Here is a 26,523-nt window from a genome sequence, read left to right as displayed (position 1 = left end):
ACAAATAAAATTGCTCCACGTTTACCAGATACCATTTCTATTAAAATGTACCACTGAAATCAGGGAAAAAAAGCATTCAGTTAGTGACACTGATCATTATACTGATGCTGTCAAAACAAATGAAAATATTTACTCCCATGGAAGTATAAATATTTTAAAGAAATAGAAGTAACAAAATTGCATCTCTGTAAAGTTTTTATATCACTCTTTTTGTGTTTATATCTAAAAGTGGCAAGGCATTTTCAGACTTGCAGAAAAGTCTATGAGTATTTTGAAAAAGTCTGAATAAATATGGGCAAACTTACACTGCTGGGGAAAGAAAAAAAGGTAGCCTAAGTTTTGGCCTAAGTAGACAAAACTGCAAAAGTTTACTTGGGTTTAAAGCTCTACAAAAATACTGGTTTCTGTGCATTCATCTAAAGCATTTTAAAGGGACTTCCAGCAAATCCACAAGCACCAAGTTTTGCCACTGATACAGGAAGACAGTTGGGAGCAATATACCAACTCCTTCCAATCCCTCAATTCAGCACTGGAATAATATTAGAAAATGGAGAGTAACCGTCAAAGCCCACAAACAGCAAAGAAATTACCATTAAAAATCAGCCACCAATATTTATCCAATCCACTCTTATGCTAAGGACAGCAGAAAATGCTAGAGCCATGTCAGGAAGTACATGAACAAAAGTTAAGAAACATCAAACTGCAAAGAAGCCACGAAAATGGCATTTTGTATGCCTCCGGCATATGCATCATATGACAGTTCCCAATGCCACAGTCCTGTATGACTTTTCCACATAGGATACAGGGGTTTACTTCATGAACAAATGCTTAGTGTTGTTTTCTCCTTATTCTTCAGTTTGCAGCTTGATGCTTTATTCCGTAGTATAAATTCTTCAAAGCTCTGAAGAGAATAATTAATTTCCTCATAAGCTTTTCTTAAATACTAACTTAAATACCACTACTTAAATACAAATACTAACAACTTTCCTCTCTCAGACCCCCAAAASGAGTACCATGAACCCATTTTACAATGCAGAGATTAGGTGCATAGTTTACCCTGAAAAGTTTTCATTAATCTGAAATGCCCAAGTTGAGGTTTTTTTCCCCCTGCAGTAATGCAGACTGCATTATATACAGTTATGTTCAAGGCAGAGATCTCACTCTYTTCACTTGCAGTTATCAAAGCTCAGCCACTCTAGGACTTCATAAACTCTAGCAAAAGGAGTCATTGGAGCCTTTGGTTCCCAGCTGATAAGGAAGGCAAAGGTAGTGACCACCAGAAGGCAAGTAATGGAGGATTTGCTCAGGAAATTCTACAGCAGAGCATGGTGCAGAATCTAATTCTCTAGGTTAAAAAAAAAAAAACATTATAAGGCCCATTCTGCACCTACAATTCCCTTGAAAGTCTTTGAAATTTGCCCTTGAAAAATGAAGTTTGAAATTTAATCTTCAAAGTTTGTCTGTTCTGCAGCATCCCTGCTACTCAGCCCTGACACATCCTTTGAAATTCTATCATTAGCACTGAGACAGAGACATAAAATAAACTGCGTATTTAAGAGACGTCATTAAATATATTTGGTGCTATAATTCTTGCATTTTCTAATATTTATGATTCTGCAGTTTTAATAAGGAGATTCTATTTTGGTGCATCTTGTATGTAATTTTCCCACATTTTTAAAAAGCAAATTAAAAAAAGAACAGTTACAGTATGTGGCACATATACCACTGACATCCATGTGAAAAACATGCAGAGAAGACTTTTAAACCATTTTTTAGACATCTGACATCTAGACATTAAAAAATCAATACACTGTCAGCACTAGCATGAGTGACTCCTACGCTTTTCCACAGTGGATTTCCTAAATAGTTGCTGACAGCATCTACCTATTCCAGTTGTTCCAAGCCTCTTCCACTTTCTTTTCCTTCCCAGATCTTYACCTCGGTCTCACATCTCTCTCAACCAACCTAGCTACAGTCTACCTTTTTTCTCCAAATGAAGGTTTCTTTGTGCTTCAAAGATTTTTCCTCTGAGCTAAAGCTTAGCTTTCCTCTTGCTTAGCTTTTTTCTTCTCATGTCATCCAGCACTCAATGTCTTTCYAGCAATTTAGCTCAACTCCTGCCCCTCATAATTATTTTTGCACTTCCTAGTCACAGACTTTCCCCTCGCTGGATCGTGGTCCAGCAGCTCTGTTTTCTTCCTTCACCCCAGATCCTTTATAGATCCCTTTTCTTGCCTTTCATTCCCCACCCAACTCTACTAATTCCTTTTGCAGTTGTCCTCATCAGCATGGGTTTTCCTCCCCAAATTTCCAATTCAAAGACTCCTCTTGCCTCCCTCCAGCTGCCAAGCTCCTCAGCCAGTCAGTCACGTCCCACTYGGTTCCCTCCTTCCCACTTCAGGCCCAGCTGGTCTTTGTCACAGCCTATTCCTGTCCCTTCACCCTCACCAGCCTTTTGTTCCTTCTGCTTTCTACCAGTAACCTCCTCCACATGTCTCAAGTGCCACCAGATCCCCACCAGCACATAAAACATTGAGTTCTCAGTTGTCAATACCTTCTCCTTGCCTTGGGCCACTTGCTACAAGCCATATCTACTCTCAGCAGGCTTGGGAAGATTTTGTTATTCACTGTGGGGGAAATTTAAGCACTTACTTAGTGCACAGGATCTGCAAGAGTTTTGGCATGTGCTGAATGGGCGAAGTCGYCAGAATTTTAGCTGCTAAAATAAGATCAAGAAATCCTTCCTGGTCATGTTCCAAGTGCAATGTCTGAAGGACTAAATTTTGTTAGGAAGGGTTGTTTTCTTTTCTTTTTTCTTTATGGACACTTGTCACATGAAGATCCCCCCCTCTCATTTCATGTGCYTGTAATAAAGTGCGGGATGCTCAACATTTACGAAGAAGTGAGATGATTTTTTTTTTCTTTAATGGAGGTGAACTCTTTTTCCTTCATAGTGCTCATGCTCAGGGTTGGGTGACCTCTTCTAGATAAATTTTAAAAACTTCAGATTAATACAAAAATAGAAAAAATAGAATTTTTATAGAAAAACATAGTTTTTGGCATGATCATTGCTTTTGCATTTCATTTTCATGTCTAAGGAATTTTTCTTGACTGCTATTTAAAAGGCTAAGAACTTTTGTTACCGAGAAGCTTATGAAATTGAAAGAAATTAGAATTAATTAAATTTATAAACTATTTAGTATTGGCAGTTTTGAAAGCTACCATGGGCTGCAGCTAACAATGTATCAGGCATAGTTCAGTGCAGCAGCTCATCCTGAAAATGTACAAGATGGGGAAAAAACACTGGATAAATTACCTCTGTTCACAGGCCTGCATTGCCTCAAGAAAGGAAACAGAACAGCTCTGGGTGGAACTTAAACAGTGCCAATATTTATAGGCGAACTTCTTTTTTCTCTATGCTAATAGGGTTCAGCAGAGCCAAGCTTCCTCTCAGAAGGATCTGGCAACAGTGCAACTCACATATTACATAATACCACAAGCTCTTTTGTAAGTGCTTTTCCTCAGGAAGGCCAGAGAAGAAAATAAGCGACTAAAATCCTATTGCACAGGTAGGGATAATGAGAATCAGAGTAACTGAAAGACTTGCCCAGGGACATTACTGCCCATTACTGCCCATAAACAGCCAACACCCACATCTCTAGACTTTTATTTTCTTATTTTCCTGCTAATCTTCCTACCCGTTTAGCACTTGTTTGCTAATCAGAAAATATCTGTTCAGGGCAAAGAGACAGGCTTATTCTTTTAAAAATCTCAAGTTCCTTGTCTGGATTTAATAATCTACTTGGTCTCACTGTCAAAGAGGATTCATACAAATAACTTTACCTCTCCACAGTGATAACTACTGTGAAAGATATCAGTTGCTACATCCCTTATTTAAGCGCAGTAGAAAATAGGAGTTATAAGATTCATAAGATGCACTCTAAATGAAAACACTGTTATTCTAATAAACTGTTATTTTGCTTTCACACATTATTGTGACATGTCTACTGGACACTGTAGAAGATTAGAACTTGGTGTATATGTTTTTCCAAAGGAAAAAAGGCATATAGACTGTTACAATATGTTGCTTTATTTACAGTTTTAGGAAGGTTACATATGCCCATATAAGGATGAGTGATTTTTTTCCTGAACTAGATAGCTCAAAAAGAATTCAAAATAATAAATTATTGTCTCTCAGATATTCCATTACAATAATACTAGAGAATCTGTATTTGCAGGAAACAGCCCTGAAGGATCTGATACATAGCAGGGAAGAAAAAGGGGTTGGAAGTGCTTCAAGGAACACAAGTCACTCTTCAGGTCTGCATGGAAGCATCAAACTACAAACTGTGGTCAGATAAAAAACAACTTTGGTCTTAGTCAACCTTATTTATGTTAAACAGTCCAAGTGGCACAAGGCAAGAAGTGAAAAGGCTGTTAGCTTCTGTGAAGCTGAAAAAAATACAAGCAGTTATGTGAAGGGAAGGGCAGTGTTCACTTGTGCACAAGTGCAGTGCTCGCTGGAGGTGGTTGATTTGTCATTAAATCAGTGTCTACAAGTTCACAGCTTTTATGAGCGTTGGGGACTTTCTATTTAAGATACAGGTTTTTAAGGTATTTTGTATACACACTAAAGGAAAGAGACTCATTTTGAAATGGAGGGACAGTTTTTATGAAAAATATTCACTCACTGGCAACTGGCCCTTTGAATTTTCATGTAATATAGTCAAATATTATTGCTTTATTTACMGTGCTAGTATAAACTTTGAGTAGGTAGTAGAACTAAAAATATTTTTATGATTGTGAAACCATGTAGTTCATCAGCTCTTAATGCAGACTGGAATCTTATCCATTTATAAAAACGTGGGGRCGAGCACTTGTTTAATATGTATCAAATCAGATATGAATAACTAAAATARATTTAATAACTACTTATGAAAATTTAACTCAAACATTTGATGAGTTGCAGAGTTGCTTTTCTCTACAAAAAAATACATTTTACTATGTATATGTTGATATATTGCATAGAAGACAGGATAGGCATTAACACCATGGGAACGAAGCAAATGTAATGTTCTCAATAAAATCACTCTGCAATCTACCTCATGTGCCTTGGTGCATAAATGTACACTGAGACAGCAAACAARTACGTATGACAGAAGAGAATTAACAGTTGAGGTACAAATTCCACTTAATATATTTTATAAAATATAAAACATGGTAAGTTTACTTCTATAGTAATTACTCTAGTAGGAATCTAATAATTACTATTGTAGTAGACTAACTAGTGATAAAAAATGACAGCTTAGAAAGAGTTCAGAGCAAAATTCATTTGTCTAAAATTTCATTAATAAGTTCTTAATCAATTTTGTCTTAAGCTTTTTTTTGCACTAAGTTTAATTGAAATTCTCTAACTGTAGTTAGTAAAAATATTTTGAAATATTAAGATTGACTATTTAGAAAAATGAGAACATAAATATTATAATATAGTAATTTTTAATTAGAAATGCTGTAACAAATTCAATGAGCTATTTTTTATTTGGTTTGAAAAGAAGAGACARTTCTATTAAAAAGATGAATCATTATTTTAAGTGCTTTTATTTAATTCTTTGTTTTTTCTTAGATACTGTAAAAATTGTTCTGAAATAATATTCTATAGCATTAGGAAAAATTCAATTAAAGAATATAAAATAAACTTTAATATTATTGGCAGAACTAGGGCAGCCTTTTTGACTAAAACTAAAAACTTTCCATTAGAAGACTGTGGCTTCAGTTGTACCTGCATTTGCTACAYTGGGGCTGATTTTTACAGAAGCTTCCACTAGACTGTTTTTTTCTATATTTTCATCATTCTTTTTTCATGATAGTTTAGATGCTTGCAAAAGCAAGAATACAAAAAGAAAAAAAAAATCTTAAGTGGTATCATCAGCATGAAGCGGGGAGATCTATCATTGAGGAAAAAAAGGTTATGTAAACAGCTACCACAATAAAATTAAAAATCATATTTTAACTATATTTTAATATTAAAAATTATATTTATATAATATATTATATAGTTATAACAGGTCTTTTTATATATAGAAATAGCATCATACAGATATTTTTGCAAAACTTACCAAATATCTTTCTGAAGAGACACTGACTAAAATAAGATCATCTCCAACACGCACTTTTTCTCCTTCTGATCGTTGCTTGGAAGCTGGATGGATAGTCCACCAGCACGCCTCACCTGTATCATTATGGATGAACAACAGAAAAAGAAATTAGGAGGAGAATGCCTGAGATTATTGCCATTTCTTTCATGTGGATATCAATCCTAAAGTCTTGACCCTGTTCTCACTTTGATAAACCAAGCATGTATGCATTTTTCCTAATTAAAGTCATTACTGCAATGTCTTTTTAGAAACTTGGTGGAAAATAATACACCATGCAGAAGATAAAAACATCTCTTCTGCACTTTAATCATRATGCCAGTTGAAGATCTCTGTGAGCTTTAGGACATGGACTCTAGGCTGTTCTTACTAAAGAACTTCCTTGTTAACATCACTCCAGGCTCTGAGAGTGGAAAACATTCAACTGAGAACAAGTAAAAAATATGGAGAAATCCATCACTAAGAAAACTGAAATATGCATCTATGCATTCAAAATTATATTCTTTATATAGTCTTTAAACTGGCATTTACCTGTTGTATTCTCTTGTAATCCTACATCAAACGCCAGCTTGTCCATTGAAGACCGAGATGTAGAAAGGCAACACAGATACTACCAAAAATAAAAAATAAATAAAAATATGTATCATTAGTTCTGCTCCTGTCTGATAACCACTCAGTATGTAAAAAGCCTTCAATTTACTAATATATGATTAACAGGGATTCTTAATTTACCCGCACTAGTCAGTATCGAGAACATAAACACCTGTAAAACTGCATGGTGCTTAAGATAGACTGCTCACGACGCTCTCTTGACCAAAGGAGATGCTCTATAATAAGCTCTCCATATCTATCCATGTTATCTTTCTATTGAGATGAATACAGTAAGAGTGAACATTAGATAACTGGCTGCAGTGAAGTTCAGCCCTTTGAATCTTTACTTTTAGTTGAACAGTACATAATAATTTCATCAGAGGACTGAAGAGAGTAAAGCYGCTGTCCAAAACATGCACAAGGAGAGACTTTCTTTCCCAGGAAACCTCCAGCATATGTTCAGGTTGCCGGCTATGCATTCAACACAGCTCATCTGACATGCTATAGCCAAGAAAAAACAACAAGAAATCAYCAGTTCAACACAGACTGACAGAACAGATATTCTCATCAGTATTGAACCTGACCTAAGTTTCAGCACCTAACCAAGAATGAGCTGCTTGGTTTCCCATCTTCAGRCAACTGTCCTCCAAACAGATTTTAGTGCAGTGCAATGCCTCTGTTCTGTGACAAATTCTCTGGATATTAAAAAATGGCAAAAGTCGGGGTGATCTCAAGTAGTTTTCACTCACTAAAGGTAGAAACTATCACTGCTGCTAGCTCGTTACATACCATGCCACTGTAGGAATGGCGCAACAGGATCGCATGTCCATAGAGCAGCGTTCGATGACCTCCACCTTGTGCAGACTGGAAAACAAATAGAAAGGATATGCTAGTATCTTGGAATAAAAGCAGACCCTTCTGCCAAAAAAAAAAAAAAAACCCAAACAAATAATAGAATCACGGAATCATAAAATGCTTAAGGCTGGAAGGGACCTCAGAGATCATCTAGTCCAACCCCCCTACTCACACAGGGTCACCTAGAGCACGTGGCACAGGGCTGCRTCCAAGCGRGTTTTAAAGATCTCCAAAGAAGGAGACTCCACAACCTCTCTGGGCAGCCTGTTCCAGGGCTCTGTCACCCTCACTGTTAAGAAATGTTTCCTTTAGTTCCTGTGGAACTTCCAATGCAATAATAATAATAATAATAATAATAATAATAACAACCCTTTTTCTGAATAATCTCTATCTGTCCTGTGACAGGGAGGTCTATTTCTTGAAAAAATGCAGTTCAGGGATTAGTTCAATAGGTAGTTTCACTAATTTGTTCTCTTTAGCTCTGATTGCCTCTGAATATATTGAACTTTTAATCAGAATATATTTATTCCTTGGGATAGAGGATATATTGAACTTTTAATCAGAATATATTTATTCCTTGGGATAGAGGATATATTGAACTTTTAATCAGAATATATTTATTCCTTGGGACAGATCTTAGGTAGAATTTGGACATGCAAATCTAGAATCTACTGACTTTTTGTAATAGAAAATCTTGATTACACTGATGAGGAGAAAATGCTGTATTTTGTACTCAGTCACAATCTTGGTAAAAAAAAAAATATACTGTTGAAGCTTGAATCTTACTTCCTTGGGCTGAAATTTGATGGTTTATAGAGAAGAGTAGCTTTGATTCATGTCACATACCCTCTGTGCCCTCATGTGTTGTTAAGTCTCTCCATATTGCCACGTTCTCCTTTCCAAAGACACACTTCAGTGCGCACGGGGCATGCAGAGGGAGCTTCTAGATTGATTGTTTTACCAGAAAATATAGTTCACTCTCATTCAAGACCAACCTCCATACTGCTTGCCCACAGTGTTTAAATAATACCAGACAGATTTATTCATCTGCCAGGCAAGGCAAGTGCTCAAATACACCCAAATGTTTTCATATATCATTTCTAATAAACCATGAGCAACTACTTCAGATGGCTGGTACCAAAAGTATCAAGTTAACTCACTAGCTTTTGGGAGTTCTGAAAATTCAGAAATTATGCCCAAAGCCTTTCTAATAGGAAAAATAGTAAGCACTGCTCTTGAAAAATGCAGCATAAATCATGATTGAAACAAAACTAATAAAATTTGCTTTTACTGGACAGAAACTGCAACTRATTTTTCACAATATTGACATCATAGTATCTGTTTGCATATAATCATTTTTTCCACTTGTATCAAGAAYATATAATCTTGTTAAAGCACTAGGAATCTTCTAACATCTGCTGCAGATTTATGGAGCCCTTAGGTTGGCTGTAGCTGACTGACACTGGTCAGGAGTAAAGGTAGACAAGGACCTTGTCAAGAGCACAAATCCACATCRCCTCCAAGAAAACACCTCACATAACAATCTACAAGCATCACCCATAAATAAAATGTGACAACTTTGTAAGAAGCAGTATTATTCTATCATATAGGACCCCAAATTTAATTTTTCACATACAGCATTTATTGTCTTTTTTACCGCAGTAGACTGACCTTCTATATGASTGGAGCACCAAATGCATTACAGAACAAATGGCAGCAATCATACTCTGTTATCACCCTGGCAGTTTCATTTCAGGGCTGAAGATCCATTTCACTGAATGGCCAAGGTGACAATATACAATTTCCCATCCATATTTACTAGTTGCCCTTCCTGAACATTTTTCCATTAGCATAATATTTATTCATCTTTGGGTTACTTGGTCAAGAAATAGGGAGTTAGTATGAAAAAGCAGTGTTTGAATAATAGTAACTTTAGGATTTGTAAGAAAGACCCATGAATTATAACTTTTATTTTTACCAAGAAGAGAAGTGATCATCCCGACATACACCAAGGGTACTTTGACTTTCAAAGAGGCCTATTCAGTAACCCGTCTGCAAGCCTGAACAACGTGACTTTCTGTTAGGAAAGATGGTAAGCCTTCTTCATGGCCTTCATCGCACACACACCTCCTTGGCCGTATGACATCAAGATTTACTTCCAAACTACCAGTACCACCACCTGCTCCAAAGGCATGAGGACAGCAGGTAGCCACTTGACAATGTCAGGACCGTTCATTTCTGCCCAGCATGAACACTGAATGTCGCTGCTCATCACATGACGGGAAGAGGAAGAGACTGCTACGCCAATACCTTCTTTGCGATATCTCAGCTTCTTCTAGAAGCTGAGATATGTGCCCAACCAATAAAGGTGTGAACTGGGACTGTCAATGGTCCCAGTTGGAAACTGTGATTTTAGTAACATTTATGTTGTAGTCTCGATGTATAGCTAGCAATTTGGTATCTGCCATACAGATCTGGGTACCTAAAARTAAACAAATAAGCAAAAATTGCTGGATCATCTTACTTATGTCTAAAATAGCCATATTATGTATCATGAGTCTGATTTGTCCTATGTTTTTTAGCTTCCAATTTTCAGAGCTATTTTCTAAGTCAGAGAATATGGTCCCTGAATAAAGCAAGGATAGAGAAAGGACACATTATTATTCAAATAACTCAGCCACTGAAGTTCTCCAGACTCTGCTATAGAGTAGCATCAATGATATGAGCACAATATAACATCTTCTGATGTTATAATCCAAGAACTTGCATTTTAGAATGAGATTTGGCAAGCTTTCAAGCTGTGGTCAATAAATTGAGATTGAAAGCAGAACTGAGTCTCTCCAAACTGCTTGTGAAAATTTTCATATAAACTGTCTCTACCTAATATTTCTGCAGTTTGAAAGTAAAATTAATTTGGAATCATCTCGTTAACAAAAAGCCATTGACAAATCAAAATCAATTTAGAACACAACAATAAACAATTATGAATCTGAAGAAATTAGCTTTAAAAACATGAAAATGTTTTTCAAGTTCACAACATGGCTAGACAGACAATAAGAATAGACTACGAATATCTGAGCTGCTTAATTTGATGCAAAAAGTGTTATCCTGGAATGAAAATAAGGGAGAGAAAATAAAACTAGGAAATATTTCTTTTGTCTGCTTTTTTTTTTTATGAGTTAATGCATTACCGAAATAGGCTTAAAGCATCAAAAAGAATTTAAAAATTACCATATACAATCTCATCAAATGTGAAAACAAAGCAAGCACTACCACAAGAAACACTTACAATTATGAGAAAAAGAAAATATTCTACTGTGGATACCTATCATACASTAAGAATGTATTACAACCCAACAAAATTGTTATACTTGTATAATTGTGATTGTGCCCAGACATATGACGTGCAATCAGCTGACAAATGAGAACTGGTATTTCCATGAAGCTAATTCACATGGTTGTGCTTGCATTCCTGTACCTCTGACACCCAAAAAGATTTTGTGTCAAATAGCCCTTACTTTTCCATTCCTTTCAAGGGTACAGTTTTATTCCTTAAGCCACTGAGCACACCTCTGCATGCAAACGCCTGTAGTGCTTCACCAACTCTTCTTCACTCATATATGCATCTCCCATATGATTAAAAAAAKAAATAACTCTCAACTTTAGGCAGGTACCAACAAAAGACTTGAAAAGCATGCACTGAAATAGTACAGTTATTCCAATGTTTTGTGCAGGTAGAGAGACAGCTCTATCAACTTTGTCCCCATTCGGAACTGTAATGTTTGAGAAATCCTGACTGCTATTGCACTTAGCATAGTGCTAGGCAGGCAAGTCTAATCACCCATGAAAGCAAGTGAAACCTACCACCAGTACTGAGAATGCCACAGCAAAACAGGAGCTGGAGTTTTGCCCATTCTCTGGAAAATCACACAAGATAGCAGAGCGAGCTTTGAAGAACCATATGACAGCTCTTCCTGCCTTTAAGATGTTGCTTATTGATGACCATGTAACTGCAAAATTGAATTAGTGGCACATGTTATAGGCGAAATGAAAAGGGCAAAGACTTACCTATGCAAAAAATAATTGATGGACTTCAAATATGTAATCCATAACATTTACTGTAATGCTTAGGTTCAGACAACCTAATCACAGTCAGCTTAAGCCTAAAATTTCCTCTGTGTCCTAGATCAAGTTCCAAAAAAATACCAGATTGGCCTGGATGACATTTGACCACCCTCTCCCCTCCCCAGATTACTGCTCTATACAGCTTTTTTAAAAACTGCAAGCACCAGGTAACAATTCCCATGGCAAAGAAAATCCATCGGATATACCATCACGTTTGCAGTAAAAGCAGCAGTTGTCAGTTCCTTATTTTATCATTTAATATTTCCATGCTTACTGCTGTCAGAAATAACAAGCAAACACTACTAGTTGAAAATACATTTTAAAATAAGATGTCCTCATCGCTATCTGTTTTTAATCCAGTGTACATATCAGAGTTATCTTTAAAACAATGGGCACTGATACTTTATTAAAATGAAACAATTTTCTCAAATGACACCTAAGTTAACACATTATTTCCAAAGCAAATTGGACAATCAATGCCATATCGAATTTACTCTTGTCATAAGCTTAAAATGCCGATAACAATTCAAAATTGCAATGCCTAAAAGTGGACTAGGGATTTCAAAACTACGAATTTAAAATTTAAATATAAACATATTTAAAAATAGAAGTAAACAATATCAACTTTACAAGTGTGGATGGGGGGAAAAGAATAATTTCTACCTACTTCAGCCATCTTATGCTATGAATGGATGCTGAAGACAATGGCACAGGCCACCTTTTCTTATACAAAAATACTCACAAATACCAATACAAAGTATTATTTTAATTCCTAGTCAACAGGCCCCTAAGAAGAAAGCCTGCAGGAGATCCTCCCAAGAAACTGCACCCACAATTCACGGAAATTCCTCAAACACATTCATTGGGCATAGAACACCTTGACTTTGGGCTGTTCATAGTAGGCATTATGTTCTGAAACTGTATTTTCATCCATTAGCAGGAGAAATCAAACATGACATGTGGGACTGAGCACAGGCAATGACTGAAGATATGAAAATAAGTCAGTTACCACCCATTCTGAGTAAAAGTACATGTACACTTTGAACTACGTTGTTCTCTAGCAAAGACATGTAAAGCAGTTGGTTTCAACTAAATGTTTGAAAACCAGTAGACTAGTGAAAATATTTGTCCTGRACTGTTTCTCAAGACAGAAAAGTACAAGTACACAGTGAGAAACAGCAGCTTTTTTATATATAATTCTTTAGGGTATCCTGGATTTAAGCCAATCAAAGACCTAACCTACCAAATGACAAGTTACCTTCTTAACTCCTCAGATACCACTGGGAAGCATCTGTGAAACACATGGACGATGCTGCAGGCCAGACTGGATGTTGTGTGCAGACTTGTCCAACAAAAGACTCCATCAGCTGAATACCAACCATCATCAATACTGATTTATGCTGCAGTGATAAAAACTTTGCAAAGTCAAATAGTGAGAATCCAGGAGAACCTGCAGCCCTAAGTCAGCCAGAGATGCCACTGTGCAAGGGAGCAGTACCTGAGCACAGAAGGAACCCAGCGTGGAGTTGCCAAAATACCTAAGAGAACAACAGTAGGAAGCTGCTGACTTCRGAATTGTAAAGAAGGCAGGTATGGCCTCATATCGCTGCCACGAATCCTTGCTCAGGAGCAGGAAAATTCCATGAAGGGAGAATTAGCTGTGAGGTATCGGAAAGTGGGAAGAGACCAAAAGGAACTGGGAGAATGAGAGGGAAGGACGGCTTGTACTCTGAAAGTATCACTCTGTGAATCTATATATGCGTATTACCTGACACTCCAGCCTTCTCTGTAGAGGACAGAATGCTTAAAATTATTAAATGTTTYTGTGGTAATGGCAAAAACTATTCATTCCATTATTAATACAGAAATTTTTTTCATCTGTTCCAGCCCAATGCCAATGAAGGATAGTATTTATCTAAAAACAGCAGTGAAGATGCCATCCTACAAGCTGACTAGAATTAGTCACCTGAGTTGAAGAGCACCATGGAACCAAGTGTTCTGCTCTTCCAAGACCCCTCAGTTCCCATGATTTTATCAGTTTCTTTAACTTTTTTTAAAAACAAACTCAGCTTCAGTTGACTGGGAAGGCTTTTCTCTAATACTAGAACACAGCCATCTTGGAAACAACATGCAGGATAGCTAAGAGAATTCTCTATGACATGAAGATTCAGATTATTTATCCAGAGGAACTTAAATACTCAGTGGAAATAAAGAGGCACCTTGAACAGAAGTTCATCCCATCTAAAATCTGAGTCATTCTTTGTTGAACCCCACTTCTTTCGGTTGCACTGGATGAATGTYGGCCAAAGAGCCTAGAAAATCCCCATCAGTAGCGAAAGCAGAATGAGTAAAAACAGGCCAAGTCATTGCAGAGCTTGTGAAGCAACCCTGGAACAGTGCTAAGCAGCTTGCAAGACAACTTAGGCAAACTAAATAATTCACACTTGGAATATAGTAGTGCTGGGAAACCCCATCTCGAGTAGCATCAGAGAACTTGGAAATGTCACAGTAGAATTGACTGCAAAGTTATAGAGTGTGAGCCACAGAGTCTAACATCATCTTCTTGCTCATAAAAATATCTATTTTTAGAAATCTTGAAACAAAAAAAAAAAACTTTTTGAAACTGATGATGTGATGATGATGATGTGATCTTGAAACTGGTGATGTGATGATGTGATCTTATTTTTTCTATGAAAACTGAAAAATAATAATAATAATAATAATAATAATAATAATAATAATAATAATAATGGGACATTTTCAAGATTTATGAGCTTTTGGCCTGCCATTTCTAGCGGTTGGCATCAAACCCATTGTGTCTGCTTCCTTTGGATTTAAGAAGCAAAATAAATTGATTCACTGACATGCCACATCATGGTAATATATGCCTTCAAACCTCTCAAACCAAACAGCAATACTAAAAGTGAAATTTAAAACAGTCTAAAGCAATTTCTCACTTTGTTTTTTCACTGTAGCCTACACCATGTTACAATGGAATATCAGACTGGAAGAAGAAACCACTGAGGCATTATATTTTTTTAATTACTAATTTAGTCTATTTATTGTGTAAAATAAGTATAAAAATAAAATTAAAAATATAGGTATTCCCTTTGGAGAGCTGTGTGATCAATGACTGTACYGATACCCTCTCTTAGATAATAGCGATTCTGTCAAAAAAAAAAGAAAGGAAAAAGAAAGTCTTTCACTGGAATRGACAGCCCTTAATATCCTAGTAATGCCAAGGCAAAACACAACAAAGAGAGTCTAGCAAACGAGTTTTMTGAAGGATGTTTTACTTTGAACATTACACTATAGCGTGTAATTAAAATTTGAACCTGAATAAATCTGCTGTCTAGTAAAATTCACAAAYATGTCTCATTCAGTTTAGAACACAGAGATATTTTACAACCTATATTAGAAAAACTGAAACCGCTGATAATGATGACAAACATTTATGCCAACTCAATGCTAAATGAACTTGATTTTGATTATATTGGTCTGTGGGAAGGTGGTAAAAACAGCTATATAATTAGAAGCACATCAGATTGACCTCATGATTAATATTTCCAAAACTATATTTATGTTCCACTTCCTCAGCAATGAGGAACARAGAAAAGTAGATGCAGTAGCGAAAATAAATTCACAATAAATAGGACTATTGATCATCTGCTTCCAGTCACCTATGTAAAATAAACATTTATATTTATGGTCAAGGCAGTACTTTCATTAATTAATAATCTCCTGTTTTCAAGCACTTACGGCAATTAAGAAAAAAAAATGCCCAAGAGGATAAATTTCATTGATTTCTCCCCTAGCATAGTGATAACTTCTCTTCCTCCCTGCTTCTCCGACTCTTGCTGTGGAAGAGTTAGAAGAAATTAATAAAAATCCTCCTGATTGTGTTAGAGCTAAATGAGCGGAGGAGGGAGGCATTTTTCCTGGGTTAAAGACTATGGAGAAGCTTTTTCTGTTACCATATGATACAAGGAATGTGAATCATCTTTTTCACTGTAGGAAGAAACTCACAGATAAAGAAAAAGACAGACAGCTAAGTGGGAGGAAGAGGTGGATCAGCAGAGGAGTCACGTTGAGAAAAATCTTCTGACATCATTCAGTTCAGTCCTTAAAATAACACTACTTATCTAGGCCAGAATTCCAGCCTCCTGAATGCTGACAATGATGCAAGCAAGTCTATATCACAGAAGAGCAAACTCTTTGGGGTCATGAAAAAAAAAAAATTAGAAGATGAATTAAGAACATAGACCAAAAAATAAAGGCAAAATTAGAAAATGCACTATTGACGTATCTTGGCCAAGTCATATCCAGCTATTCTAAACGTCAGTTTTTCAAAGTACTTGGAGGTTCACCAAGTGCAGCCTTATAGTCTTAGAGGAAARATAAGAAAGGATGTAGGGAAGCAGAGGCCCTGCAGAGCCAGGAGCGCAGTCACTGACCAGAGGTGGTGACGTGTCAGTGCCACTCAACRCTCACCCCACTAACCCACCATGCAATCACGACAGCCTTCTCATTTTAGAAGAAGTAGAGKGTTGTCCCAGCTTTACAAAATGCCCTAATGTTGTCCTGGAATATTATGTACGCATTGCCTTGAGAATGTCTGTGTATCAAAGAGTACTGCATGCCCACTCAAGGGGTGAGGATTAATTGAGAATTTTCATTTCAGGTTGGCCCACAGCAAAACCAGACGTAACAAAAGCAAAGCAGTAGAGGTGATAAATGGAGAAWATAAAACTGTAAATGAATTGAATGCTGTTAAAATTCCTTAAAATACATATATATGCTAGCAGCAGTTGAGGAAATTTTCCACTGTTTTAGACAAYTGTTGGCAAATTGTCTTAAAACACTGCAGAGCAGTTCTCTGCTAAAAGTTTACTTTTTGATTCTGTGGAGTCTGTCTCTCYATTGACAAAGATGCCTGCTTTGGTCCTCCATGGTCTAAATAAAACTGCAGTCCCCTGCCCAAGCTAAAGACATTGGTTTCTAAATCTAGCTTTCTACAAAATTCAGAATGTGCAATTTAGTAAATTCAAGTTTGATGCTGATGTTAAAAATAAAGAAAAATAAAGTGAAAGTGCAAGRATTCAAACAAAGAATTCAAACATAAAGAATTCAAAGCATAATACTAAATGTTTAACTTGCTTACCTTCATCATAAATTTCTGTAGAGCCATGATGGGGGGAAAAAAGAGAAAATGTGAAATGAATATTTGCTTTCAGGTGCTTAAAAATGGGACTTGTTTTCCCTGAAATAATGAGTGGGATACAAAGAACTACAAACCACACTTAAAAGGAGCATTTATCATTGCAATTAGCAGATAATTATAGTATGTGCTAGAAAGAAAAACAGCTGCTCAGAACAATGCTTTATCTTCTATTTATGCAATAGTTTTCTCTGTTTCATTATTTTAAATAATATATCACATTAAATACTTATTATCATGTARAGGTAAGATCTAATACAGGTAAAACAGCTACCATACCTGATGAACCATAACAACTTGCTCTACAGAGAGTTCAACATATGTTGAAGTCCTGCAATCAACGTGCAGTGCRAGAAAGCAACACTAGAACGGTAGTGACTTTCCATATGAAAATATACAATAAATTAAGTGGAAAACAAAATTAATATTTCATGCAGTGCTAAAAAAAACAGCATCATGCAACTGAAAGTAGAGGAATATGGAAATCTTAAGAAAGCTAGTTTTTAGCAGTCCTTAAAAACAGAGAGAGCACTATATATTATGTTTCAAACAGTAAACTTTAAAAAAAAAAAAAAAAAAATTATTGGTGAGAGCCCTCTGGCCACCTTCCACTCTTCTGACCTTATCAGTTCTTATTTTGATATCTCACAATCTTAAGCTGAAGACTGAATTTTGGTAGCAAATCCCTATCTCACATGTAAGCAGATACCTAACTGAAGAGCCTTTAAGCAACACTTTGTGCTTTCATTTTATACAGGCTTTTGCAAGAGAAATTATTTATCCAGTGGTCAAGAAAATAGTATCTGTTCTGAGAGATATCTTGTTCTAAATCAAAAATTAAAAGGTTATGACCTAATGCTATCAAAATGTCCGGAGAATTACCTCCTGGAAAATCTTTTAGGCTCACTTGATAGTTAGGTATTTTGAAACTGAGCAAAACTGAACATCAGGCACCCTTGACACATCTGTTCCATAAAATGAGTATTTAAAATATATGTATAGATTAGAAGTACAATCATTTTGATATTACTATGCATCACATTTCTTAAAACCCACCTTTTTGTTCACTTTTACAGGATAGCTTCTGCAACTAACCAGAAGTCTTTGTGGAGCTCTCTACATTGGTGTTTAAATTCATTAATACACAAGTCAGCTAATCACATGATTAATTCAAATCAATATAACCTTTCCTAGATGTGTCAACACTGAATTTCATTTGCCAATATGTTATCAAGAAGATTAGACCCATCAAAAAAAAAGTCTTTTCTAGTTGTCATCCACCTATTAATTTCTTTTTCTAGTCAAGAGCTGTCCAACTTCGCTGCTTATTCATTTTATGAGMCCATTAAACACCAGTCCTTCTGCACAACCGTCTGGTTTTCTCACTGATCACTTATCTTTTTTTTTTTTTTTTKCCATCTCATAGCTAGCTCCAAATTAACGTGAGTACATTATCTTTTTTCTTGATTACTCAAATGACCCAGCAGCTTCTTCTGCCTTATTTTTGGGGGAGATACAGATTTACCGTTTCGTACTCCTCTCTCAGCGTATTAAATGAGCTGTAGCAGATGAGAGAGAAGCAATTTCCATTTGTCTGTCTCTGCCATATTACATTCCTTGGAACTACGCCAGTTCTGGCACACATAAGAAGACCACATGCCTTTCCTTGAGGCAGCAAGCACCACAGACAGGCACCTCAGGCTAGATGCACCCAGTGGGGACTGCAGGGAAAGGCAATGTTGGGCACTCATCCTTCTACCTGCTACTTCCAAAACTACCAGGAAAAGGAAGCTTTTCTCTTCATAACCAACTCTGACAGGGGAACAGAGCACTGCTGTGAAAGTTCAGGMCAAGTCTGAGAAGGTCCCCACCAGGAATGGGCAAGGAGTCTGCTGCCACCCCCAGCAGACAGGCCAAGCCATAGGCACATTGTTCTTGAAAGGAATTGCTTACTGATTGATTACAGAAAGGCTCAAGTGGAATAAAATGCTGACTGAGGTGGTCACTAAGTTCTAGTTCATTATTTAATAATTGCTCACAGCTAAAAGTGAAAGGAGAAAAGATCAAATTGCGATGACGTGTTAACTTCCATTGTGCACAAAGCTCCTGGCCCATCAGCGAAGCAGCAGTGCTGACAGCAGAATCTGGCCATGTGTAATTGTGTAACCATATATTCTGCACATGCATCATATAGATGCATGCAATATCCAGGGTAACAATATCCTAAAAACAAGCTCAGTCTTTGAGTATTTAAGAATGGAGATTTATCTTCCTTATTTGTCTTTGTGCTGTTGTGCAGACTTACTTTACAATCATCGAAGAGACACAGGCATTTCTAGAGTGCAATCCATCTGATTTACTAAGCTGACATTTACTTTAGGAAGGGAAAAATTACACACTAGAAGCATCTGATTGCCTGTCTTGACTATATTAGGAGACTAAATAACCCTGCATTGCGTATACTGGAAATGCCTAAACCACCTTCATCAGCTGGCAACTAATTACAAAAGGGCAAGATTGGTTTAGATACTGAAATTTAAGAACCCACCACAGGCTCTCTATTGAGGACATAAAAGCAAGGAGCAAGCTGATACTTCAACTTCTAATGTATTTCTAGACTACAAATAAAAGTCTCTGTGCTAAATACTATCCTGCTGAAATCAATGCAAGCGTAATGACTAACTGCATTAAAGACGCATTTCACCTCTAGGATTCACCTTTCCAAGTAATCAGAATGTGTTGCAAGCTCTAAATGCTTGCGACATTTATACTTCTTTAGCTTCCTATTCTTTCAAAAGTTATCCTGAGAGTTAGGATTGATACTTAAATATAACTGACAACTGGATAATCATATTCCACTGAATTCCACTTCAGCAGCAAAATCTTTGATCTTTTTGGAACAAATGCCTTTATGACTGCTTTACCTCACAGGAGTACTATGTTTAAGGAGGGAGAAAGCTCTGAAGACCAAAGGAATCCTATTAAATAATTAAGATTTTCATTATTCTGTTAAAATACGTTGCAGAAAGATCCCCACACAGATTCCACCTGGAAAGAAGTATATTTTGAAAACGTCTGTATTACTTGGTCTTGATGGCATGATTAGGCTTGGGCTTCAGTAAACATCTGGTACATTATACAATACATTAAGGATGAAAGTGCAGATATAATTGAAACCGTAGCAGTAGGTATGCATTTTAAATAGCGTTTCCATATTCCATACATTTCAATGACGGTTCATTTTAACTTTCATACGGTGTTATGTCTCCTCAATTCTAAATTCTCCTATAAAATCTGTATGAGGTTAACAGAGTGGCTAGCCACACTAATTACAAAGCAAGAATATGCAATGAGTTATTTTAAATGTTATTGAAGATATATTGAAGATATACTGTGGCCACCATTTCTGCCAATGAAGCTTTGTTTTGCTGCTCACCCAAAACTGCAATTATCCCAATGTGCTTATTATAGCAAGGCCAGAACCTACTTAAAAGTTCTTGCTATATTTGTCAGGGCCAAACTGTCCTCAAAAACTGAATTTATTCTCTTCTTCTCAACCCACTTGACACTGTCAAGAGTGTCTGTAATGAAGGCAATTATTCTGAACAGTGTCTGAAAGGTGTTCTCTTACTATACAAGTTTCTCTTTTCCAAAGAAACTGAAAAATAGTTTTCCTCRTTGCATAAAAGTGAACTGACAGAAACACAGTTATTTGGGAGAAAACTGTTAATTTCAGCAGAAGAATTTCATCTGTGTCTTTAAATGTTACAAACAATGTTATTGTTAACATCGCTTTGTTACTTGCCAGCAAAAGGGGAAAGTTCTGCTCCCTCGACATTTAAATTTTTTAAAAAAAAATGTTTTCCTCTACAAAATCTTCACCAGAAAAGCTCTTCACAGTAGTCTGTCTTGAAAATAATCAATCTCAATGGTCTAAAGCCAAAATTTAAAAAAATACTTCAGCACCTAACATTGCACATAGTCAGGTTTTTAAAACCACAGACCTTTTAGAAAGCTCCCATTCCTATCATGAAATTCTTTCACCTTGCTAAGTGTTTCTCAGACAAGCTACAACATTTAGGTGCTTTTATAAGAGCAGAAGTCCTTTAAAACTTGAGCCCCGAAAATCTTCAAAATCTGCACACATACTGCAAATCAATACCAAATCACTCAATTCCTACCAGAAAGGATAGGCGTAAGGATTTACAATAAGATATTTTGAGATTATTTCACTCATTTCATAATCATATTAAAATATGATAAATGAAAGGCAGCATGAGAGGAATCCTTTCACTCTATATTATTTAATTTCATATTGTTTCATTACTAGTATTTCTACCATAAACAAGGTATACTCAGTGTCTTAGAATTTTCATTTGAGCCAAATGTCCTCTTTCTCACTTGCCAGTTTCATTAAAAACAGTTTTCAAACACAAAATAGTTGGAATGATTCAGGCAGGCTTTATTTCAATTAGTTTTGAGAGATGTTCTCAGTGCACCAGAAAGCAATGATGGGAATTAGCATTCAGCAGAAATGGAGGTCAAAAACTAAAAGCACCTGAACTTCCACTTAGCCAATTTTCTAGATCAAGTCAGTAACCCTCATTCAAAGCCTGGAGAAATCAATAGAAGATACACTGACACTTTGATTTATGTTTGTATTTCTATTCCAGCTTGAATCAAAATTCTCAGGCATATAATTTAGTGAGCTTTGAAGAGCCACAAAACACTTGAAGACTTGAAAATAGTATCCAAGAATTGAAGGATAAGGGGAAGGTCCAACTGCCTCTCTTGTCTGACCAGCTGTGTGCAAATCCATTTTTGTGGAAAGTCAAGCAAACTAGCTCAGTAACTGTGCTTTTCAGAGGCAATTCTCAGTTTTGAAGGTTCCTTTAAGGCATTCTGGATGGATAAGTACATCCTCTACCCTCACTAATTCCTCTAGCAACAGTCTGGAATTACAGAGGGGGCTGAGAGCTGTTTTACAGGGCAAAGTGGGGTTCGTGTTTGACACAGAGCCAGCACCMACTTCTTCCCCTTCAGCTAGGGAGGAGTGTGGATTACAGAACTGGCCCCCTTCGCTGCCTACCTTGTGAAGCATCATTCCAKTCTGGCTGTTGTGATAAATGCTTCATTTAAAATGGCTTAAGGGCCAACTACACTGAAGCAATCTTTCCAAAGCATTAGAAGCTGATGTTATTAAGTAACGATTCAGTAGCCTGAGGTACTACCTTGAAAACTGCAAATTACAAAGGCAGATGTGGCATTTATGTAGACAGTTCTCTATTTCCTGAAAACACACTCTTTACTTTAGTTGAAGAACAGGCCATGCAAGGGTGTAAACAAATACACTACTGCCTTTTTCTTTTGCGCTTTATGAAGTATGAGACCAGATGCCTGTGGACTACTGCAGCTCCTCTCCCCCTTCCCTGAAGGGCTTGTTTTGTTTTTGCTGTTTTTCTCTTAATATAGCAACACGAGTTTGCACAAGACTGACAACAATTTTGTAAACAGGAAGTAAAAAGCACAGATTCCGAAGACTTCAAACCAATCTCTCATTGTATTTAAAGAGCTGAACAAAAACAAGAAGAAAAAATGATCATTATCATGAATTAAAAAACATCCCAAACATACCAACAATTCACCAACTCTCAAATTCACAAATTATGAAGAATAATCCTGTCATATTGATACCACTATCTAAARTTAACACCTGGCTACAGTTACAGTTACATAAATTATAACAAAATATAGGAAGATGATATAATTATGATCAGATGATATAAATAATTGTGGATACAAGAGTACAAAGAATGGTGAAAAGTCAAAAGCCACCACTTAATGTATTTGCCTACTGATGTCTCAACCAATTTACAACTTGAGTAATTATTGTACTCTTAATCACAGATTAAATTTCCATCAAGCCCAGCTGATATGAAGCCAGTGATCCACCTATGACCTGTTGGTGGTGCAACAAAGAACGTTCAAGTTGTTCTCTGAATATGTACAGATCAAATTAAATATTACAGAAACAAGGAGAGCTTTATGACCCAGATTTTCAGACAGAATAACTTTTTTTCACATGAATAAACAATACAACAATTTTACGWCCACTACCTTATACACATATTGATGATACATTAGAGAAAAAGATATGCAAACATGTCATATAGGGGAGTAATACATATACACCACACAAGTATTCAACTCAGTATCCAATACAGACTGCTCCATGAAGAAAAGCATAGCATGGTACAGACACATTAGGAAAGGCCTTAACAATTCTATGTAGCTTAAACATATACAGCAGAAACTGATATGCTTTGAATTTCTAATTGCTTCGATCTATTTTTTTATTATTATTCTGCAGCAGCTGTTCTCCATCATTAAGTATATACAWTATTTGCAGCCAGATAAAGCATTCAACATTATTTATTGATATTAATTATCTTAATGTCATGCATTTCAGGATTACAGTGTCTAGCTGGAAAAGGCAGGGAAGGTTACAGAATGGAGTTATAACATCAGACAGCAAGGCTCAAAACCAAAAGGCAATCATCATAACTGCGTATTATGTAATTCTAAAATCAAATTACAAGAGATAAAAGTCATAATAGTATGAAAATTTGTGTGATGTAACTCAGAAATGACCAGAACCTACAAAACAATGTATTTGCCTCTCTTTTTGAGCCAAGCAAGTTAAAGGACCATGAACACACAAGGTATAAAAACAGACGAATTAGACGCAGTGGCAACATGAAACATTTGGGATCAGGTGAATAGAAGACAGAATCACATACCCATTTTTCCACATCAACTAGCTGTAGAAAGAAAAAGCAAGAAATCAGTAAATCTCTTTCAATACAGAATTTCAGAGAATAATTTGAAGTTAATGATTCCCATTTTAGAAAYTTCATTCCTGAGGAAAAGTCATTTTCCTGGCATCTTCTCTTTAAAAAGACAATACCTCACTTTTTCTTATTTTGAGAAGCACTTCAAACTCTGGAAGTCCCAAAATATCTAAATATCAGCTTAAACGACAAATGAAGATTAAAGCCAAAAATTAGTTCTATGGATCTATTAGTACCAAATTGCTAAGAAGTATAAGACACAGTCACACAGAAAACATTTCTCTACTCTCCTTCTCAAGTAAAGCTCTGCTACAGGTAAATATTTTTCACTTGAAAAGTTTTAGCAGATGCTCTTAAAGGGTTTTCATTTTACTGAATGCAAAAAGGTAAGAAATCAAAAATAAGAGGATAGCTTCAAACCCAGATCCTACTACCTTCAGCACGAGATAATACCTTGCATAAGAACAGAGGAGAATAGAACTCCAAAATGTAATTCCCCATCCTTGGGGGAATGGTAAAGAATCCTGAAAGCTAAGGTTTAGGGCTAGCAACAGGGTTTCAAGGTTCAGTGGAAAAACTCCCTAAAAAGTCTTTGGTCAATCTCATTCTCTCACGAAGGATAAAAAGCATCTACTAGAACACATCTCACTTATGAAAAAAGTTAATAAGGCACTAGCTAATAAAAYGTTATGTGGAACCAATGCTACTTCATCTGATAGATTTGTCTTAAAGAAAGAAAGAGGGCTTGATAAGCTGCAGTGTTTTCTATGTTATGTTTACTTTTCCCCACAGATAAAGTGATGTTTTTTTAGCAGACACCAATGTTTGAATCATGTGCAGGCCTTTCATTTATTAGCTTGATTTTTATACATCTTTTGCTTTGCTAAAATTGATTGTGCATTAATAGTGTAGTGCAAACAAGTTGACTGTGTGTGGATGCTAAAAAGAGCTCATTTAGTCCATTGCCTTAATTTGMGACGTTCTCTTCCTGTTCCAAAATTCAAGAGAACTAGGCAGCCAGAACTGGCTTTGGGAAAAAAGAAAAAAAAAAAACCCTCAATGTACAGTAATACATAATCAATTACTTTGCAATTGCTGAAATATCCATCCAGTTTAATGTATTTTAAAAAGACTGTGTTTCAACAAGTCAAATTGGCCAAGTTTTTATGATTGTACACATTAAATCTATGTTTATATAACCACCTTTAAACAAACTGACTTGCTAAATCTTGATACGAAGTAAGCTCATAGAGGAGTGAACCGAGTACCAACTAATACAGCAATATTACTTACTAAGCTGACAAGCAAGCAACTTAAACCTGTGAAAACATCCTACCAATGTCTGTCTTTTTTCAATCCACTTTAATAGCATACAAAAAGCCAGAGAACTTTGGTCCACACACTATAAGAGAATCTTTCTCAGCTGGATATGGCTAATCCCACACTCTACAATTACTCAGGAAAACTGCAACTGATGCACTGTCATGATCCACAGATGAGACTCTAACCTGAAACAACACATTAGAGCTGATGCATGGTGTATTCTCCTGGAGGCTTATATATATTTTTTTCTCTCAACAGAAACAGGGAAATCTCATTAGGGAAGGGGAAAAAAAATCACCCTCATATTTTCTTTTTTTTTTTTYCCCCCCCTTTCTTTCCCCTTCCTCAGTGGAAGAAAGTGAGAATATGCAACAAAATCACAAAACCTCTAAAACTCTCTAACTAATGAGATAAACAAGATGCCAATAATTACAATTGAACTCTAGAATAACAAAGCATACACGTCTGCAAGACAAAAATTCCCCCCAGAGATTCTAAATACTTTTTTTCCTCCGTGTGACCCTTGAGTACCTCCATTTCCTGCTTGCAAGATTCAACAAGGTAATTGATGAGGTACCTTCTCTTCTAATCTAGAACTGCCTTCACTCATAGAAGATTTCTGTCTTCAGAATACTCCAGGAGCTGGACTTCTGTGTCTGTTTTAGTTCCTTTTCCGTCTGTTATCCTTACCAGCAGATTTAACCAGTAAGAAATAAATGAAATTCCCTTTCCCACAAAGTCAGTTTTTATCGCATTCCTGATCCTGAAAAGAGTACTTAGTGTACACTAGAGATCCAAGGGTCGTAGTAAGGCTACAAAAATGCCTGCTTATCTACCACAAAATAGGAAACTTTGGGAGAATTATAAAAATGTTTGTGCCATCCTCACATAAATGTTCCAAATAGGGCACAAGCAAAGGCGGCCCTATATCCCAGGCTAGAACTTGCTACAAATCTGTGGTTTAAAACAGGCAATTATAATTTTATTCCTGTTCTTTCCTTTCCCTGAGTTTTTTTTTTTTTTTTTTTTTGACATCCAGAATGCAGAAACACTGTTCCTGCACTTCTTGAATTTTTCCAGTACTTCTTTTGATCAAAGCTCAAGTGATCAAAGCTAAGACTTGTTCTTTTTTGCCTGTTCCTGCACCTTATGTGAAATGGTCTGATGCTATATCAGATATAAATATCTGATCTTAAATAAAATGTATGAAGAGGATATAATGGCATTTTTTTCTTTTTTTTTTAAGCTCCAGAAGTTGAGCACGTTTCATAAAGCTTTCCAGTGATGACTGGTTTGTCCAATACATGAGGTAAAGCTCCATGAAATCCTCTGATCTTCGCTTATTTTTCTCCTTTCTTTTCAGTAAAGAGCATTGGGGATATCCATATTCAAACTTGAGAGGGGCAAG

At 36.2% G+C, this 26,523-nt stretch overlaps 1 protein-coding gene across 1 annotated transcript in view; it reads right to left on the bottom strand.

Moving 5' to 3' along the window:
• RYR2 (ryanodine receptor 2) overlaps positions 1–26,523 on the bottom strand; it is a 312,795-nt gene that overhangs the window by 188,063 nt on the left and 98,209 nt on the right. Inside the window, 5 exon segments of the mRNA XM_026037372.1 lie at positions 6,117–6,229; positions 6,684–6,762; positions 7,533–7,607; positions 16,885–16,899; positions 23,742–23,762. Coding sequence (XP_025893157.1) covers positions 6,117–6,229; positions 6,684–6,762; positions 7,533–7,607; positions 16,885–16,899; positions 23,742–23,762 — 303 coding nt within the window.

The sequence above is a fragment of the Nothoprocta perdicaria genome, unplaced genomic scaffold, assembly GCF_003342845.1.
Source record: "Nothoprocta perdicaria isolate Ctin4 unplaced genomic scaffold, notPer1 scaffold_197, whole genome shotgun sequence".
NCBI classification, from domain to species: Eukaryota; Metazoa; Chordata; class Aves; order Tinamiformes; family Tinamidae; genus Nothoprocta; species Nothoprocta perdicaria.
Note: the sequence above shows the minus strand (reverse complement) of the source record. Positions and strands in the feature narration are given on the sequence as shown.